Below are 16,816 nucleotides of genomic sequence, written 5' to 3' on the forward strand. Positions count from 1 at the left end.
GCTCTATTATATATTCTGGCAGATTGCCCTGACGGCCCCTGGTTGACCTGGAGGGGTTCCTGGGTGATGATTAGTGAACTGCTGTTCAATTCAGTCAGCACCAGCTTCCTCCGCTGCTGGCCGCAGGGCCACCTGGAGGGGGACTGATGATGGGCTGCTTTGCTGCAGCTTTTTGGCCACCAGTTCTGTCAGTAGCTGAAGGATCCGGCAGCTCTGGCTGAGCCTCCCGTGGTGCCTCTCGTCGTCTCCAGTCTGGCATGCACCCTTCTGTGTTACCTAGCTGTTGGCTAGTTTGTTCCCGCAGAGTTCAGTCAGAGTAGTCCTCATTTATGATGTTGACAGTGAAATCTGAAACAAGTATGGTTGAACAGACAGAATTCATTTGAAAAAACTTTAGTTCACGTTATAAGCTGGCATGAGCTGGGCTAAGCCAACCAGCTTCCTGGCTCGCTCGCTCTGCCCGTTTGGTTGGACAGAGTTAGTTCCTGTCAATATGATGTCGACCTGAACTCTAAAAACCCATAAGTTTGGGTTTAACGCAAACTTATGGGAGACTGACTTTGTGTAGATGAAACTGATCCGATAACTGAGCATACACATGTCAGATGCTTCTTCAAGCATCTGACCTGTGTATGTATTTGTCAGAAAGCCTAATTATTTGTATATTGATAAACACCTAGTATTTTTCTTCTTCTTTAAATTGTTGTTTTTACCCAATTTAATTACCAAGAAGCCTGTGTTTAAGCTCTCTCACTACCTGAGGCTGCAGTTACACTTAAAGATGCGCTAAAAAACTTATGACGTACTCTATTACACCACAGGGGTCAACGTTGTAGAACTGTGTTTGGCTTTGAGACTAGCAGGAACACACGCAGACACACTTCAAGCACTGGAAATCTGCAACAAAAAACCACAAACAAAACACGAAACCGGCACGGAGCCGACCAAAACACGAACAGCAATTGACCCAAATCTTGAAATCTGATCGCAGTCTGAGCTAAGCTACCGCTACCGCTACCGCTACCTAACCCCAAAAACTACTGAGCAAGCATGCAGGAGAACAAGCCAGTGTGTATGTCTATGTGTGTGTGCGTGTATGTCTATGTGTGTGTGCGTGTATGTATATGATCATGCGCGTGTGTGTGTGTGTGTGTGTGTGTGTGTGTGTGTGTGTGTGTGTGTGTGTGTGTGTGTGTGTGTGTGTGTGTGTGTGTGTGTGTGTGTGTGTGTGTGTGTGTGTGTGTGTGTGTGTGTGTGTGTATATATATATGTATATGTATATGTATATGTGTGTGCGTGCGTGCGTGCGTGTGTACATGTCTTTGTGGCTATGTGTGTGTGTGTGTATGTATATGTTTGTGTGGCTGTGCATGTGTGTGTATATGTATGTGACTGAGTGGCTATGTGTGTGTGTGTGTGTGTGTGTGTGTGTGTGTGTGTGTGTGTGTGTGTGTGTGTGTGTGTGTGTGTGTGTGTGTGTGTGTGTGTGTGTGTGTGTGTGTGTGTGTAATAATCCTACCAAAGCTCCACCTGAAGTGTATCTATAGTGGGGGAGGGGGGGGAGCAACCCCGCCACCCGCGAGACCAGAGGCCGACAAGGAAGAACCCGGAACCCAGGCCACCAGCAACCCCACAGAGGGGAGAAGTAGGAGGGAGGCAACCCACCGCCTGGCAACCACGCGGGCGGGGCCCCCACGCGGGCGGGGCCCCCACGGTGCGGGAAGAAGCAGCCAGGGATCCCCCGGCGGCGGACCGCGACCCAGGCAATCCCCGGCCACCCGGTCCGGGCCGCTTTGAGACTATTGTTTAGTCAGAAATGAAAGCTCTGATTCTTTTCAGAGTTGGCACAGCACACAGGATTTTCTGTGTAAATATGTTTGTTTAAGGTGATTTATTTTTATTTTAACATAATGATATATTCAATTTTTAGACTTAGATGATTATATATTTAAGAAATATCAACTTTCAATCTCACAAAATCAGCCAATACCTGTGAAAATAAAAGTTTTGGCTTTTAAATGAGTTTTTAACCATATTTTTGCTCAGATCGTGCAGAAGCTACAATCTCAGGAGAAATCTTTTGCTCCTCAGAAATGGTAATCATGGAGATTATTGGAGCTGCTGACAGTAATCAATTTTTACCTCCAGCTAAGTATTCAGCACAATAAAACATAATTATGTTTCTTTGGCAAGGCACACCACCTTAGGAGCCCACAAGGGAAACTAAAATGACCAAAATCCCCATCATGAGGGTGTCCATATATTTAACTCAGGAGATTTTTCTTCTCCAAAATAGAAACTGTCAAGTGGCTTTGGCTCCTATCGCAGATGGAGAGAACTGGACAAACACTCAAGAAAGGTAGTAACACTCATCGAACATTTGCACTGTTTGTAAAAGTAAACAAAATAGCCTTAATGAGGCTTTTGTGAAAATAAGCTCCCCCTGCTTTGGTTTTGTGTTAATTGTGTAGTGACTCTGTGAAGATTTTCTACAAATGTTCAGCCTGTGAGCTGTATTGTGCTATCCTGATAAATCACAGAACAGTCAATCAATAACACTGTTTCCAGCTCAAATTTAAAGAGGGAGAGTGTTTGTTTTTTCTCTGACCAGTGACGTGTTGCCAGGTCAACATGATGGGTTTTCCTAACCTGGAGATTTAAGAGTGACGCTGCATACAAAATACAGATCATTGCATGTAACAAGAGCAAATTTGTATTCACTAAATATGACACAGGAGAAGAAAAAAAAAATAAGATATCTAAAATAACCCAAACTAAAATGTGATAAATGTATCCCAGACCAATGGAGATGGATGGTATTGTTGATAATACACTTAAAATCACATATTTTCTGTTGTTTTAAGTGTGGTGCTTTAATGTCACAGCAGCAGTCTTTTCTACAAGTGGCCATGTTTCAGGTTTTTCATCCTCATCAGGGTGATGAGCTCACACACTTGCCCAGTTATTCTTTCATGTCAGTGAGCGTTTTTCAAAAATATGCAAGAAACAAAACCAAAACATCTTGATGGAGATATCCATACGGTGTCTAACATGACATCAGCTTACAATTCATTAGTGACGACAATGGAAATAACTGGTTAACACAGATCCTCCATTTATGAAGCGCAGTCAGGAGCGTACTCCGTGGGGAGGACAGACCCGCTGTTCCCTAACCAGGCATGTGTTGTGATACATTTGCTTCAGAAGGAGGAGCAGGTCACTCTCTCCAACTCCATCTCAAATCACAACAATCAGACAGTTTGTCAAATTATGGATATTTCAAGACAATAACCTTGATTTAGTCCTTTTATGGGTTACTTTGTGTTTGTTTCTCTGATGCCTGTTTTCATTTCACAACAGCAGCTATGCTGAAGCGCCAGAGGAGGAGCTCCTGCAAAGACCTTCATCTCCAAACCTCTTGGAGATAACTTCAGTTACTGACGTCAGATCGGCTTTTGATAATGTTCCAAATGATTCTCTTTGAGAGATCTTTTGTTCAATCTACCTCTCTAATGTCTTTTTTTCTTATCATTATTTTGGCTTTCTTATCAAACTGAAAAACAGCAGGAACAATGCATGATTGTTCCTAGTAAGAAAAGAGCTTAAATTAATGAGGATATTTCTTAGACCTGTGTCACTGTCGATATGTCAGATTTCCAAACATTGAATACCTGCTTTATGCTTGCCATGCTGCAGAGCCTCGTCACTCTGGAAGCGTTAACAGCAAGAAGCAGATCTGGACTTCAGTCCCTGGATCTCAGCTGCTGATGCAAAAACACCAACTCAAACACAATGAAAGAAACAGATGCAACTACAGATATGTACTTTTTGTATATTTTTTTTTTGCAGAAAACTGATTGACATCAGGGATTATCACACCTCGATGGACAATGACATCAAGAGCTTCTCTAATCTTTGAAGGGTGTAGTCAGTGAAGACATCCCCAAGTTCAGTACAAACCTTTTTCTGAAGCTGCTCCAGGAGAGCTGGTCGAACAGACGCTGGATGATTATCTAAAAACCTGATTCACTAGTTTTCATTCATTCATGCTGTCACTGACTTTGTGTCAGTGTGTGTGTGTGCAGACATGATAAAGAGTTTCTGAAACATTGATCTGCAGGAAGAGGAGGTGGAATACAACTGCAAGGGCCAAAGTGGGATGTCAGTTTTGTTCCGGTTGAAGGCCGTGGTCCCCGTCGGCGTGGAGGCACCGCGGTGCGACCTCGCTGCAGTTTTCCTGGGAGAGCTTCAGAGCGTTCACCGCTTGGCTGAATCCGTGAGATTACAAATTTGCCAGAAGGTTTTCAGACAATTTAAGAATTGCGTAGTAATCTGCTCTGATAAAGTCCTGGCCCTTGTGCTTCTATACATATGAAATAAATCATTAAAACTTTTTTTTTTTTTTTACTCCTGAGATGAACCGCTCCTCTAATGTGGTTGAAACCTTCCCAGTTGTATTTGTCACTGCCTCTGCAGGTAAATATAAGTCTATGTGTCCATGTGTATTTTGAAAATTAACCAGATTCTTTGTCACATTTTTCTGTCTTTTTTATTTATTTTTTTTGACTGCAAGAAGTCAGAGGAAATTGCATCTGAGGGAAGTGCAACTTTTCATCCCATTCAGTGAAGCTCTGTACAATCCACAACATCCCTATGTGCGCCAGCTTTATTCAGGCCTCTGTCATATATGTCACTATAATACAGTAGCCTACATTCAGTTTAATTGGAATTGACAGTAATTGCGTTGCATCGTTGTCTTACAGAAGATGTTGTGTGTTTTAGGCCTAAAGCCTTTCCATACTTTCTCCTTCCTGACATTCTGGTAAAGGTCTGAGTGTCAGCTGTCCAGAGAAGCCTGCTCCAGAGCTGATTAAACGTTTAAAGATGTGTTCTGGCTAATCTGACATCCCTCACCTTGAGGATTATTCAGTTTGCAAACAGTGAACACTGTATTTTTATGGTACACTTGAGTTGTGATTTGTCTGCCTCCTGGAAATTGAGTGCAGGATAAAAGACAAGCACTAAAAAGTTTCCTGCATAAATTATTGCATCACTTTTTTAGTGCCTGTAGAGGGAGACATCTGCTCAGAGTATCCTTTTCCCTTACCCCCCCTCACTTCACTTTTCTTCTTTAACAGCTGAGCATAAGGCTGAATAATCAATAACTGATGGGCTTTAAAGGTACGAGTTGGTCCATATGTGTATTTTTAGATGTAGTTATAATTAAAACACGTGAGTTTGTGTCTTTTCTTGCATTTATCCCTCCATAATTTAGATGAGGCACATGAAAACATCCTGCCTAGCAGATAAGATGTCAGACAAAAGTTCATTCCACTGTCACTGTGAACCTAAAACATGAGTGTTTTAATGATGATGACGCCCAGGGTCATGGCCAAATCATCAGCTAATGAGACACTAGTTGTTTATAGTTCACTGTATGATTCAGTCGTTTGGCCAGCCCTTGTGTGTGTGTGTGCGCGTGTGTGCGTGCGTGCGTGCGTGCGTGTGCGTGCGTGTGCGTGCGTGCGTGTGTGTGTGTGCGCATGTGTGTGTGTGTGGACTCTGCTCATTATGAAATATCAGAGTTCAGCTGTAGGTCCAATCAAAACAGCCTTAGGGAAACATCAGCTTAACCAGAATCATGAGACCAAACTTACTCACACACATGCAGCCGAATAACCACTCAAACCCGCCCACACACACACACACGCTCATCCGCAGACAACAGATAAATGTGTGAGATCAAACTTGTTTAGAGACTTTACTGAAACATCATTGTCTGTAATGTAGGACACAACATAATCAGGGTGACAATTAAAATGTGGTTGATGAAAGCTCAGTGACTAAAGTTAAGCCAGTTCTTTGTATGTTGGGGTCTGAAGAGAGGGGCTAAATCTTTGTGGATACTGTATGATGCACTCACTGCAGCCTTGCTGCAAGTGTTTTGCCAGGTTTTGATTATAGCTTCAGCTGATAAATTATGTTTGTAGTGCTCGGTTGGACCTTTATAAATGGTTGGTAGGATGTTTTATCAAGGGAATGCTAAGGTTTCCAAGATGGCCTGCGGTCCATAAAAGTCACTTTCTGGGGTGTCTGGCACAACTTACTTGATCAAGTGCAGCAGTAGCCTGGCCAGACACCTAATTATTTTCCTCTTTGATACGAAGAATAAAGTTCTGTTCCTCTGGATTCAATTTTGATTTCCAGGCAGCAGCATTAACAGACCCAGGAGAAACTGCCTCTGGATGCCATTGGATAGGCAAACAACCAATGAGAGAAACCAAGTACCGGTATGTGTTGGTTGTTTTGAATAGGAGCCCCTGCTGCTCCTGTGTGAGCCACTGCAGCAGGCCCAGCCCTCTCCCTGTTGGGATTGGTTCGGTACGTTCTATACCGGTGGAAGTGGCTGTGAATGGGAGGAGCTCCAGGCTCACTTTATGAGAGAAAGTTTTTCCAAAGTAAAAGGGAATATCAGATGTATTTTTGTTATGGATGTACTCACAGTGCCAGGGCAGAGTGTGTGAAATTAGGATCCGTGAACCTCAGGGTGAATCTAACTGAACTGTGAGGGTTGATGTCAGTGATTTATTAACCCCTTAGATGTGCAGCTGCCATGACGACCACAAAAAAGTCATAAGCACATGTGTCTGTACACCCACAGCTAGTTTAAAAAAAAGAAAAACTTTGTTAATTATACAGTAATAGCTTTGATCTATTGTTTTCTGGAAACCGAACCAGCTTTTCCCCGAGTTGAAAAATATTGGTGTTGTCCTGGATGCTTTAAAGTGATAAAATTCAATGCAAAAATGTTCAGCAAAGACTAAAAGGGATTTTATCTCAGATATTTTGCATTTTGATATTTATTAAATATTTTTTGCACAGTTTTATACTCGAAAACAGTGATAGAAAACATGGGACATGAACATTTGCAGAGAAGAACAATTTTGGCATTTACACGATTATGTTACAAAATGAACGTTGTTGTGCTCTTCAAGACTGAAGTTGTGTTTACGAATAAACCACTTCAGAGTAGCAATGAACTGTTATAACATCTTACTTGAGCGTTTTGGTACTGAGCTTGGCACGTACAAATAAATTATACAAATAATCAAACTGCATAGGTTACATATAAATCATGCATGTTGGAGTGCAACTTGAGGACAAAGTGTCAAGCGCCTCCCTGTCTCTGTAAACCAATGCTTCCTTGTGTTGCAGAGACCACTGGGGAGAGATTTTTTCTGCTTCCTGCTTTTTCCTCCTTTGTAGGATACTGCAGGAGGCTGGTTTGGGTTTCTCTGATGTGGGTGTGTGTGTGTGTGTGTGTGTGTGTGTGTGTGTGTGTGTGTGTGTGTGTGTGTGTGTTTGTGTGTGTGTGTTTGCGTGCATGCGTGTGTGTGGGGGGGCAGAGGGATGTCGTTCTTTCAGTCGCTCCATTTTGGGATCGGGACAGGAAGTGGACTCAGAGGAAACATAACCTCCTCCCCCTCCTCCCTCCCTCCCTCCATCCTCTTACTTTTTCTTGTATTCGCTCTTCCTCCCTTTGTCTGTCCCTCCCCCAGTCTGCGCCTACACTTTCACAAGGTCACGTTTCTTCTACTCCTTTCTTTTTTTTTGGCTGCCAGAGATCTGGTAGGCTGTCACACGAGTGTCTGCAGCGTACATGTGTAGACCTTAAATTACATTCTGCTCACATCTTGTGTAAATAAATCTATGTTGACCAGTGATTTCTAAAACAACAGTAAAACTCTGGTCTGGTTGTTTCTGGACCCCCTCCCTCTCTCTTGAGACGTGGAGGCTGTTATGTAGCAGAGCTCTTCTGATTAAAAGCCAAAGCAAAGGTCAGACTCTGCTGGGTTACATAGATATTGCCCGACTTCGGCTTTGCTCTCATGCCCAGGGACCTGACAGCGCTCTCCGATGAGCTTCATATTACATTATGTGGAACGAGGGGCCGACTGTTCACCTCAGCTGTACATCAGTATGATGTTACTTATCAGGAGCCTCATTTCAGTTTGCAAGAAAGCTCTCCTTGTGTTCATAAAGACTAAACTTCCCTGGGAAATAAGAAAAGCATATTTGAATTTTGTTTCTCCTTCACAGACTAAAAACATTTCCCAAAACCCTCGGCCACCCACTTCCCCTCCACGCTGCTAATCTTTCTGCCATTCCTCACTTTTCCAGCTCAGAGGGTCTTGACCTCTTGCTCTGCCACATGCGCATTCAAACACACTCTGACGTTCACACTGAGAAAATAAAGAAACAGCGTGTCAGCAAACGGCAGTGTATTTCAACACGGAGAACAGAGGCAAGGCACTGGAAAACACAAAAACAAAAGCAGATGACCTCCCACTTTTCTTCCTGTTTGCCTCTCAGAGTCTGTGCCTGCTCATTTGTTTCATTGCCTTCTTCTTTCCCACACATTTTTTTCTTTTTCCTTTCTGGTCATCTTCTCTCAAGACACATCCAGTGCAATGACACAAATTAAAAAAAATAAAATAAAACAAAAGACATTTAAAACTCGTGAGTGGACAAGGTAGGTTAGTTAACGGCAAATGTCACAGCAACACACCAGCTACAGCGATACTGTCATGCCTCGTTTCCACTTGCATTCCAGCACAAACTTCCCCTCGTGTTCATCACAAAGAAGAACAATTCTTATGTGAATAATATTAATATTTTAATAAAAACAATGCTAATGTTGCTACCATGGAGAATAAACTTATTTTATAATATCGTACAGTTGTCGGTACAATTCCACTGATTGGTCAAAAAAGAGAGAAGTTTGTCGGCAGATAATTTGGGGCTCTCTGTATGATAAGTTGGTTTTGGGTTTCTGGCAACACTGATGCTCGTACAGCGCATGTGTTCACTCTGAAATCCACTGCACATTTTGAGATCTTTGAACGTGCGTGAGGGAAAAATTGCTCCAAAAATTACCAGAAAGTGGAGTTTTGCAATTATGAAATAAGGGACGTGGACTCCAGCATGCTAGATAATGCTGGATATGTTCTGAAATCCACCTCACATCTCAAAGTTATTCAGTGCTCTAGAGGCAAATGCCGATCCGAAAAAGTTTCATAACTCATGATTGCTGAAGTTTAGTAGGAATGAATGGACTCGTTGACGTATCACACGAGTGCACAGGAGCAAGTGGAAACGAGGCGTTAGAGTGGCGTTTTTAATGTCGGTGTACACACAGTGTCAGTCAGATACTTACAGTATTCAATGTACAGGAAGTATGAACATGTAAAATGTCACAATCAACACAGACACATACATATTAACAAAGTATAATAGTAAAGGCATGTGGAAGTGTTCATGGTTCTCCTCATTCTCCCCAAGGCCACGCGGACTGAACATGCGGGGTGGGAAATGTGGTCCACCCAAATGCCAATCAGGCAAACACTGGGAATCAACTACCGGTAAACGGTTTAATTACATTCCAGCGATTCATTTGAACATTTGAATGTCTGATTTTTAGGGAGGAAGTAACCTGGATACAGCATTGATTAACATAAACGTAACAGAGCAAGTTTGCAGACGTTCTGGTTGACAGTTTAACCGCCATTAATCAGTGCACAACACGTTAAACTGCAAGGATCTATAGCAGCAACCGGTTTGTGTGACGCCACAGGACCAGTACAGCTCTCTAGTGAAACAGACAAACACAGCTGCAAATAGTTTGAGTGTCTCATAACTAATTTAGTCTTCAAAGCAACATTGAATTATCATTTTTTCTAGGCAGCCAGACACAGTACTGAAAATATGAGCTCATGTCACCGCTCCTGGTGTCAGCAGCGGTAATGTCAGACAAGGGCAATGATGGTTGAAAATTAATGTCCATGACTGCATGAAGCTATAATTACCAGCGATATACAATATAAAAATAATCAAGATGACTCTTGTTTCATATTTAAAAGGCAGTTTGCCCCATTTTTTTACATAATTGATTGGCACAGGGCACTGGGATGGCGACACCAAACACACGGAAGCCTTTGAAAGCATTCAGGTGGGAAAATACTGAAAATATTAGTCTAAAAATCTGTGACGCTGCTACTTGCTGGAGGTTAATCCAATATTCACCCCTGCTTTTGAATCAGCTTTTAGACTTAATCTCCAGATAAGATTTTCTCCCTAGTTAAACTGGCAACTTTCTGTTTTCGTGTTTGGTGACACTGGGTGCTATTTTTTTGTAAAAAGTGAGAGTCAAGTAAACAAACGGTAAGAAGCAACTTTCTCATATTGTTAATACAAAAGACACTGATCAGTGGGACTTGAAGATGCTGCAACCGTCCACATGTTCAGAGTTCATGCTTTCTGTTAAATATTATTTCACCAAGGGAACTCTTGAGAGCAGCTGGAAGACTGTTGAGATTTTTAAGTAGTCTCTTAAGACAATGTAGGTGGCAGCCGGTTATCAGTCTTCCACTTATCCGACATACTTCTAGCTCGGCAGCTGTAATACTGGTGACCCTGAAGAAGTGCAGGGAAGAAGATTTTGTCTCTGTTTGGAACTAAAACTGGTCTGTGACACTTGGGCTGCTTGTGGGCAGAGCTCTCGTTGCAAGGAAACATCAAAGACGTACATGTGGGAGTTGGCTATTTTCCTTTTACTGTCAACATAAATGTTGTTTTTTTTAAAGATTCTTACAGGAAATAGTTAAGAAAATGCATGCCAGTAAAGGAAAATAACATCAAAACTTGCCGCAGTGACTTTGTTAGATCTGACTTCAGTGTGCTCGTTACTATTTCAATGTTTTTTTTTTGTTTGTTTTATCCAGCGGTGCTTCCCGAAGTGACTGCTGCCAAGGTTCAACTACCCCATCACTTTCTGCTGCTCCCTGTGTTTACAAAAAAGAACAGGGATGGGAATCATATGGTAAAAATATGGAGTAAATACTTACAATATGTCTCAGTTTATGTTACTTTGGTGCTTCTATTAGTGAACCGTGGGAAGAGTGTAAAGGAGAACACAAGGAAAGACATTGGGGTGTGTGTGTGTGGTGGTGGTGGTTGTGGTGATGGTGGGGGGGGTAAGAGATGAACCATAAGTGATGCACAACCAAGAGTCATGTCTGTGTTTGTCTTCGAACAAAGATGGGTCTCTAATTTGACTGTCTGCTGTTTCTGGTGAGGAGGGGAGGACATGAACAATCTGTCTATTGTGCTGGATGGGAGAGGGAAAGTACAAGAGATAGGGAGAGAGCGGGTTAATAAGACTAGTTCTCTGCAGCTGTTCATCACTTATACGATGGCAGCGATAAAAGAATACAAGAAGAGGAACGAAACGACTGCAGAGCTGAGAAGAGGGGTCATAAGAGAGCTTCGCCTCTTCCTTCTGCTGGAGTTCATTGACAAGAACACTTGTGCAACCTTATCACATAACACGGCATATGACCAGATTGGGCCCAAGCCCTCACCCCTCTCCCCCGTCACATGTACTTTAAAACAAGGCATTTTTCAACTCGCTCTCAACTTTCGTTCTGTCTCTCTTCCTTGTTCTGCCTCCGCGCTCTGTCCCTCCTGCTTCTTGCTCGTACGGCTTCTGCTACATTGCAAGAGGCAGCAGTCCGACCCAGTTTAGTGACTCGGTCGTCATGAGTCTTATGTACAGAAGAGGAATAACACTTTCAGTGCTTATGCCATATTGCAGGTGCTTTTCCTCTATATTGTGACTCTCGTTCCAGAGCAGCCTCATTTACACAGGTTAAATGCAGGGACTCCACATTGGCCAACATTGATTGACAGGTCCAGAGTCCCCTCATGGCTCCACAGGTTCAGAGTTAAGTTAGTTTCATTGTGTGGGTCAGCTGACTTTTCCATGTGCCAGTGTTAATATACCCGCTCAGGCTGCAGCGTCAGAGCCTCTCAGATGTCCTCTAAGCCCAGATCCACGGCTGCTTTCACAGTTACAGTCAGACAAGCCGTCATCTGTGTGAGAAGTCACTGCAGCATGATATCTTTAAGATTTTCTTGCAGAATGGTGTCCTTGACGGCGTGAAAGACAAAGCGGATATTTTCTGTATCTACCGCAGTAGTGAAGTGGTGGAAAAGTGGCTTGCCCCGGTTCCTCCTCTTACGACTGAATGACTGCACCAGGAATGTCTGGAAAAAGCAGAGCAGAGACAGTGAGTCTGTGTTTGTATATACATGTATATCACAAGTGGCTCGCCTCTCCTTGAAACAGGTTTGAAAACGTAATATGGATTGAAAGGGAATACAGTCATCATCCTTGACAGCTTTCCTCTTATCAGCGTCAAACTCACGGTCGGATCTCAGGTACCTGCTCTGAATGAAAATAGGTCTACGTTTCACACACTGAGCCGTCTGCCAAACAACAAACCAGACATCAAGAGGTCGACGGATGTTGTAGATGCGTTCATTGACATTAACTATACACGTGGACAAATTGTTGGTAGCTTTAATAAATAGTGGAATGCTCAACACTGACTAATGAAAATCAGACATTACTTTTGAATTGTGGTTCAAAACAATCATTTATAAGAACAAATATCCTCAACTTCATATTTTGTGGCGCAACCTTTTGAGGAGGTCACTGTCATTGAGGGATTTCTGTAAGCGAGTGAGACTTCTGCACCTGCAGACAGGTACTTTGGCCCGCTCCTCGTGAGCAAACTGCTCCACGTATCTAAGTTTTTTAAGGATTCCTTCTCCAAACTCAATTTTTCAGATATTCCCTCAGATGTCCAATAGGATACAGATCAGTGCACATAGATGGACGCTTCTGAATAGTCCAGTATTTTTTTCTCAGTCGTTCTTGGCTGTTTTGGGTTTCTGTGTTTTGGGTCATTATCCTGCAGGAGGACCCATGACCTGCGACTGAGACCCAGCTTTCTGACACTGGCCAGCGCGTTTCGCGTCAGAATACTTTGATTTCACTGTACCTGCACAGATGTAAGAAAAGCTGTGCCAGATGCAGCAAAGCAGCACCAGAACAGTTCTGTCTCATCTGTACTGAGAACACTCTCCTCTTAGTTGTGCAGCCTGTCTGGACGCATTTTGATGAATTACAATCTTTCTTGTTTTTACATTTTTTCTTTTAACAGTGGAATCTTCCTTAGTCGTGAACTTTGGCCCAAAAGGTGACAGATGGTGTGACCTGACACTGATGCGCCTTCGCCTTCAAGTTCACCTTGAATCTCTTTGGAAATTGTTCTAGGTTGTTTGGGTTTACGTTCCTATCATCCATCTCTTCAATTTGTTATCAATATTTCTCTTCCTCTTGCATTTTCATTTGATTATTATTTGTTGCTACTTTTGTCAATCTCAAAGTATTTTAGTGGACTTTTGTTTAGTTTTTTTCAAAAGAAGGGTATCAACAAATGTGTCCACATGTGTAACTCATAATTTCTGTCATTATTATAATTGAACAGATGTGCTATAAGAGAAGAAAAAAGGAGCATACAATCAAAATAAGCCAAAATCATCATCCTTTCACCCCCATGCAAAGGCTGTGGGTAGTATTTGAATTGCTTGATTTCCCCCAAATGTGGCACTGTGAATAATGACTAAATGTCTCCATTACTGTCTTGTCTGCCCCAATGATGCTCTCCCAGAGGTCATGCGGTTTGTTCAGATGCAACATTTGCAAACCTAAGCTTTTCTGCCATATTCTTTCCAGAGAAGAGGATTTCTCCAGGAAATCCTTCCAAACAAGTTATACTGGTGCAGTCCTTTCTGAATTGTACTGTCACAAACTTAAATATTTAACATCTTAACTGCAGTTTGTAAATTCTGACACGTACTTCTTCAGTTTTTGTGAAATCCTCTCAAAATGTTGCACAATCTGAGCTAACCACTTTTAGGAAGATTGGCATCTCTCTTGAATGTTTTACACTTGTTCGGGAAATTGCTTTACGACCCTTCCTGGATTAATGGACGCCAACGATTGCTCATCGAAGCTTGTTGATGCTCATTTTGTTCCTTGGCATTGTGTTGACACGGACTAAAAATCCAAACCAGAAAACTGCCAAATGTTCTGCTTTTATAGAGGTTGGAACACTGTTGGATCAGTGGCTGATAACCAAATTAATAAAGTGCATTTGATTAGCAGTACTTGGCTGCTACTTAATCCCTCCATTCTTGTGGAAGCACGAAGAGTGGACCTTTTTTCCACACATTCCTCCTGCACTTAATTTTAATACATTTTATGCTTAATTTACAGTCATTAAATAATGGTGTAGTGGTATATTTAAGTGTATTTTATTATTTCTAAGACTTGTAAAGGGCTACAATTGGGGGTGAAGAGAGTGGTGGGAGTGTTTTTGACTGCTCTCGCCACAGTTTCCAGATATGTACAACTTAACAGCGTATGCATGCTCATAAAAGACTACTATATGTGACATATCCATGGTTTCAGTGTGTCATGACATACAAACTCCCAATCTTTCATAGGTAAAACCTATAGAAGTTAAATCCTTGGACCAACAGGAATGATTGGATGTTGAATTGTGGAGGGAAGCCAGAATGCAGAATGCAGCCATGCAAACAAAGAACACGCGAGCACAGAGAAAGTCAGCTGAGACTCTAACCAGGAACCCGAATGCGACATGTAACATAGAGTAACTGATGTTTGCAGTGACGTAACTGACGTTTGCATAGATGTAACTGACGTTTGCATAGAGTAACTGACGTTTGCAGTGACGTAACTGACGTTTGCAGTGACGTAACTGACGTTTGCATAGAGTAACTGACGTTTGCAGTGATGTAACTGACGTTTGCATAGATGTAACTGACGTTTGCAGTGACGTAACTGACGTTTGCAGTGACGTAACTGACGTTTGCATAGAATAACTGACGTTTGCAGTGATGTAACTGACGTTTGCATAGAATAACTGACGTTTGCAGTGACGTAACTGACGTTTGCATAGATGTAACTGACGTTTGCAGTGATGTAACTGACGTTTGCATAGATGTAACTGACGTTTGCAGTGACGTAACTGACGTTTGCATAGAGTAACTGACGTTTGCAGTGACGTAACTGACGTTTGCATAGATGTAACTGACGTTTTGCAGAGAGTAACTGACGTCACATGTTGTGTCGCGTCAGATTAGTAAGTAGTCCTTTAAAGTGGGTCAGGGCACATTTGTATCTGTATCTTTTAGGGTTTTTGTGTGTGTGTGTGTGTGTGTGTGTGTGTGTGTGTGTGTGTGTGTGTGTGTGTGTGTTTGTGTGTGTGTTGATCTGTAATTATGTAGTCTGACCTTCTTTTTTTTTTGTTTAAAGTTTTCGTCTTGTTGTGTTTTTTTTTTTTTTTGTACTGTTTTACTTCCTAAATTGTGGGGAGGTCTGGTGTATACGCCTGTTGGCTTTTTGACCTCTCCTATCACATTTGTTTTACTATTAGGATTGTAAGTGTTACTTTTATTGAGTGCAAACTAACAAAATAAAATAAAATAAAATAAAATAAAATAAAATAAAATATCTATGTCTCTGAATGAGGACTCATCATGTCCAAAGCCTGTTCATGTGTTTGTGTTTATGTTCTCGCTTTACTGTAATTCAGCATTGTCCGCTTGCGATATAATTACCCATAATGTCAGCACAACATCTGAACAGGTCCTGTCCCCCCCCCCCCCCCCGCTAACTGACATTAATAATAATTTAACAATCTGGGTATACTTATTAGCATTTTTTCTTTTTCTTTTTTCCTTTTTTGTTTTAGGATGAACCCATTCGTGTGTGAGTTGACGGCAGAGTGGTTCTTCAGATGTCATTTACTCTCTGGTTTGACGTGAAAAGCGTCCGTGTACCTGTACGTCCTCTAGCCTGCGCGGGTCCCCTCTGAACTCGGGAAAGTTCTTGCGGATGTCTACCCTACGAATCTTCTCCACCAGCAGGTCTGTTTTGTTGAGAAAGAGGATGATGGAAACGTTCAAGAAGAGCTTGTTGTTGACGATGGTCTCAAAAATGTTCATGCTCTCCACCAGACGGTTTGTCCTGCGGTCCTCCATCAGGACCTGGAACAACACATACTCAACGTTATTGTTTGTTTTTCTTCTCTTTTTTTTCCAGGTCTCATCTCTGAAGCAATTAAGGATTCAGTTGCTATCATATGACCATTGATCTGATCTGTGGGAACAATAAAGTTTCCTCAGCGTACCACAAAGACACCTTTGTATGAACCTCTGATGTTGCGTCTCCCTCTTGTCCATTTCATAACTCAGACAGTCAAGAGACCGCGTAAGACTGCTGAAAATGCTCTCGGCACAAGCATTATATAATGATCCCAAACTCTGACATAGGAGGAACTAAAGCCAGCAGTGCTATTAACTGAACAGGTCTATAAATCATGGATTTTATTTCTTTCACTCTCTTATTTATCTGTTCTTCAGATGTTTGCCTTGCTGTGTAACTGTGTTTTAAAAGGGCCTCATTTATAAAACTTGCTTGCGCACAAAACAGGGCTTGAAAGATGCGCACACTTCCTTCTACGCAAAGGTTGGGATTTAAAGAAAACGAACCGAAAAATGTGTGTATCGTTAAGCCAACCCTGACCCTCGCGCATGAACATTTTGAAGATATGGGGAACTGGCGACGCAGGCGGTGAGGTGGTGAAATGAAGCCAGATTCATGTCATACTTTTAATGTCATCACATATCAGACTTATAGATCCATGTACACCCAAGCCGGTGTTCTGCCGAGGTGTCCTACCTCGGCAGAAAATACTACCGTACGATCCCCGTTTTTTTTTATCTCAGTTTATTTTTTTTCAAAGGCTTTTTCATGCAAATAGACAATTTAACAGCAGGAAGTCAGAATGTGCTTCACATAGATCTATGTGTACGACGCTTT

At 42.1% G+C, this 16,816-nt stretch overlaps 2 protein-coding genes across 3 annotated transcripts in view; both read right to left on the bottom strand.

Annotated features, from left to right (window-relative positions):
* Nucleotides 1–16,816, bottom strand: part of brat1 (BRCA1-associated ATM activator 1) — a 507,632-nt gene that overhangs the window by 71,739 nt on the left and 419,077 nt on the right. The gene's annotated exons all lie outside the window — the stretch shown is intronic.
* The window catches only part of gna12a (guanine nucleotide binding protein (G protein) alpha 12a), a 36,526-nt gene continuing 27,011 nt past the window's right edge, over nucleotides 7,302–16,816 (bottom strand). For both annotated transcript variants that reach the window (XM_061719546.1, XM_061719555.1), the window contains 2 exons: nucleotides 15,775–15,981; nucleotides 7,302–12,105 (listed from right to left, as the gene is read on the bottom strand). In XM_061719546.1, the coding sequence (XP_061575530.1) occupies nucleotides 11,944–12,105; nucleotides 15,775–15,981 (369 nt within the window). In that variant the 3' untranslated portion in view covers nucleotides 7,302–11,943. The remainder of the gene's footprint in view (nucleotides 12,106–15,774; nucleotides 15,982–16,816) is intronic.

The sequence above is a fragment of the Cololabis saira genome, chromosome 1, assembly GCF_033807715.1.
Source record: "Cololabis saira isolate AMF1-May2022 chromosome 1, fColSai1.1, whole genome shotgun sequence".
NCBI classification, from domain to species: Eukaryota; Metazoa; Chordata; class Actinopteri; order Beloniformes; family Belonidae; genus Cololabis; species Cololabis saira.